The sequence below is a fragment of the Austrofundulus limnaeus genome, unplaced genomic scaffold (genome assembly GCF_001266775.1).
Source record: "Austrofundulus limnaeus strain Quisiro unplaced genomic scaffold, Austrofundulus_limnaeus-1.0 Scaffold270, whole genome shotgun sequence".
Classification (NCBI taxonomy): domain Eukaryota; kingdom Metazoa; phylum Chordata; class Actinopteri; order Cyprinodontiformes; family Rivulidae; genus Austrofundulus; species Austrofundulus limnaeus.
The window spans coordinates 615,871-619,510 of NW_013952672.1; the positions used below are offsets into that span (position 1 = coordinate 615,871).

The 3,640-nt window shown below is 40.3% G+C and overlaps 1 protein-coding gene across 2 annotated transcripts in view; it reads left to right on the plus strand.

Moving 5' to 3' along the window:
* Nucleotides 1-3,640, plus strand: part of zgc:91944 (homeobox-containing protein 1) — a 27,592-nt gene that overhangs the window by 18,737 nt on the left and 5,215 nt on the right. For both annotated transcript variants that reach the window (XM_014020862.1, XM_014020863.1), the window contains exon 7: nucleotides 2,786-2,868. In XM_014020862.1, coding sequence (XP_013876316.1) covers nucleotides 2,786-2,868 — 83 coding nt within the window. The remainder of the gene's footprint in view (nucleotides 1-2,785; nucleotides 2,869-3,640) is intronic.

Consider the following 3,640-nt stretch of genomic DNA (forward strand, 5'->3'; position numbering starts at 1 on the left):
TGTGTGTGTGTGTGTGTGTGTGTGTGTGTGTAAGAGAGCTGTAAGGAATTGATCTCTTTGTGTTTTGCAATGTGAGATGATTCAGCCAAGCAGGGACAAAAAAAAATCTAAGCCATTAAAAGAAATTTGATTAGAAAAAACTGACTTGATTTTGACTACTTCTTTTACCAAAAACATCTTCGCATGTATAAAAACGTGATTCTGTAATATTTATTGTGCTTAAATATTGAATTGGTTTTCAACCTGACATTCTGTTTAAAAGAATATTATTTTAAATATTTTCAATAGGTAATGAACAACAATACTTCCCTATCTGTTATTTATAGCTCTTTGAGTGGTCTCGGTTTGGATCTGACTGATTTGACCTAAAAGTAAATTGGTGCTTCTTGAAACAACTTCAATGACCAACTTTCCCTGAGCAACTCATGCAAATGCTAATTTATAGACCTTTATCACCTTATTGCATAAAATATCAATATTTCAGCAGAAACAACCAAGTAATGTAAAAACGATTGCAATGGAAAGGTCTATAAAAGTGTTTGCTTGAATTTCTATGAAATTAGAGTTAAAAACTCCTCACATGAGCCCAGCCACCCTTAAAGGCACAGTGTGTAGGATTTGTTGTTTTCAGCTACATCTAGTGGTTGAATCATCCTCCCTGGTCCTCCCCCCACCCCCATCCCCTGCTTCCAAACGCAAAGGAATTGCTATGGTGTCTCTCAGGTGTCAAAAACCTTTGATAATTCCAACCGCGATGTCTACCAGCAGCTTCAGGGCTAGTAATGTTTCAAGTTGTAAGATTATGAGCTTTAATAAGTAAAATTATCCCAGCTACAATGACAGACAACAAATATTACATTTACAGTATTACAACTAAAACCGTTTTGACGCCGCCACCGCAGTTTGTCCTTCATGAGCCTTCGTAGACAAGATGGCGGTGCAAGATGGTGGCTGCCTGTGTGGCAACCCGCGACCATGGAGATATAAACAGCCTTTTATAAGGTAAAAATAATAAAATAAGGTCTTTGTCTGCAATGATTAGACATGTTTTTTTTTATTATTGTCATTAGTGATTATCTCAATTTCGGCTAAAAGACTTGACAAAATCCTACACACTGTCTTTTAAGAAGAAACTCATTTCAGCCACTTGTATCCAGGATTTTGTTTTTTCGGTTATAATCTATCATAACCACTGATGAGGGTTGCAATGTACAGGGAGGTGTTGGACAATGAAACTTAAACACCTGGTTTTAGACCACAGTAATTTATTAGTATGGTGTAGGGCCTCCTTTTGTGGCCAATACAGTGTCAGTTTGTCTTGTGAATGACATATTGAAGTCCTGCACAGTGGTCAGAGGGATTTTAAGCCATTCTTCTTGCAGGAGAGTGGCCAGATCACTATGTGATGCTAGTGGAGAAAAACGTTTCCTGACTCGCTCCTCCAAAACACCCCAAAGTGGCTCAATAATATTTAGATTTGGTGACTGTGCAGGAGATGTTCAACTTCACTTTCATGTTCATAAAACCATTCTTTCACCAGTTTTGCTGTGTGTATTGGTGCATTGACATCCTGATACACAGCACCGCCTTCAGGATACAATGTTTGAACCACTGGATGCACATGGTCCACCAGAATGGTTCGGAAGTCCTTGGCAGTGATGCGCCCATCTAGCACATGTACTGGGCCAAAAGAATGCCATGATATGGCAGCCCAAACCATCACTGATCCACCCCCATGCTTCACTCTGGGCATGCAACAGTCTGGGTGGTATGCTTCTTTGGGGCTTCTCCACACTGTAACTCTCCCGGATGTGGGGAAAACAATAAAGGTGGACTCATTAGAGAACATTACATGTTTCACATTGTCCACAGCCCAAGATTTGCACTCTTTGCACCATTGAAACCGATGTTTGACTATAGCAGCCGGGCCATGTATATTGACCCTGTGGAGCTCCCGACAGACAGTTCTGGTGGAAACAGGAAAGTTTTGTGAATAAAACATCCTGTTGCTTAATAAACTCATCTGCTTGAGGAAAAGACTCACCCCAGCATGGAGGGTGCGTTCCATGTTTAACCAACTGAGACACCTGAGCTTGGACTCTGGAGCCAACTCTCAGCCCAATCATAACCTGAATACACCAACAGAACCACATCATACACAGAAAGCAGAAGAGAACCTGAGGTTCTGAAACAGAGACTGTCCTATTTATGACTGCACTTTGAGATCCTGTTTATGGGCACCATAAACAGGGCTGGAGACGAGGGCCAGCCCTCATCTCCAGTCTTGAGTTAGCTCAAGTTTGTGTGGAGAATATGGACACAGCTCTTGGTTTGGTTATACAGAGACCAGATAGTCTGTATAGCTATAAATTATAAGATAAAGGTAAATGTGCTTTATTGGTCATCAGTGAATGTTTCCACGCGATGAAATTTGTGCTCTGCATTTGACCCATCCACACCCAAGTGGAGCAGCGGGCAGCCATGTGAGGCGCTTGGGGAGCAGTTAGGGTTAGGTGTCTTGGTCAAGGACACCACGACGTGGGCATGACGGGGAGTCGAATCTAAGACTTTCAGGTCCTAGGCCGGCTGCTCTACCACTACACCACAGCCGCCGCATTATTTATAATCATCCCACAAATACTTAAAAATAATCCCCTTAAATATCTCCCTTGGGTCAATAAGAAGGCTAAAATGCAATGAGGTGTAAAATTGGGGTAGAACTGATGTAACTGTCATGTGGCAGTTTGATTTAATTGTTGCAAATAATGTATTTGATCTTTTCTAGTTTCTTCATGGAGAATCAGTACCCAGATGAGGCAAAGCGGGAGGAGATTGCCAACGCCTGTAACTCTGTCATCCAGAAGCCAGGTAGAAAGATGATTTTTTTTTAGGATTAGATTCTACAACTGGCAGTAATTGACTTCCTGCACAATGTGGTCATAACAGGGTTGTTGGAAATGTTGTGGGCGTGTCATTCTGGTTCTGTTATTTATAAACCATTATTGTCAGACTTTTTTTTTCTCTTTCTTGTATTCTAATACCCCCTTTCTATTCTTCTAGCCTCCATGCACATATAAATTAATTTATGATCTATTTATCTGTAATTTTTTTTTGTAATGCTTTTGCTTTTATTGTGCCAAGGTGAAGACTCCAGTAGGTGCTTCGTAGGAATATAAAGATTCATGGAAGTGTGTTTGACGATGTGCCTGGGCACAGCTGAAACCAGATGTTTGCATACATTGTATGAAAAGACACATAATCATTATGTGTTCTTATTGTTGGACATTAAATCAGTTTTACTGACCATTCCTCCTACAAGTGTGTCAGTTCTCTGACTCAAAAACTAGCTGCTACAAATATGGCTGGTTTCCATTTGCACTCAGAAACCAAAACACCTGAGTTCCAAATAAAAAATCAACACAAAACACACAACCAACCCCAAACTTCTTCAGGGTTTTGAGGTTTTGGGTTGTTGGTCAAAACAACTAAGCAGTTTAATAGGTTCTGAAGAAGAAAGCACCATCGTTTGTTATACAGTGGATAAAATAAGTATTGAACACGTCAACATTTTTCTCAGTAAATATATTACTAGAGGTTCTAATGACATGAAATTTTCACCAGATGTCGGTAACAACCCAAG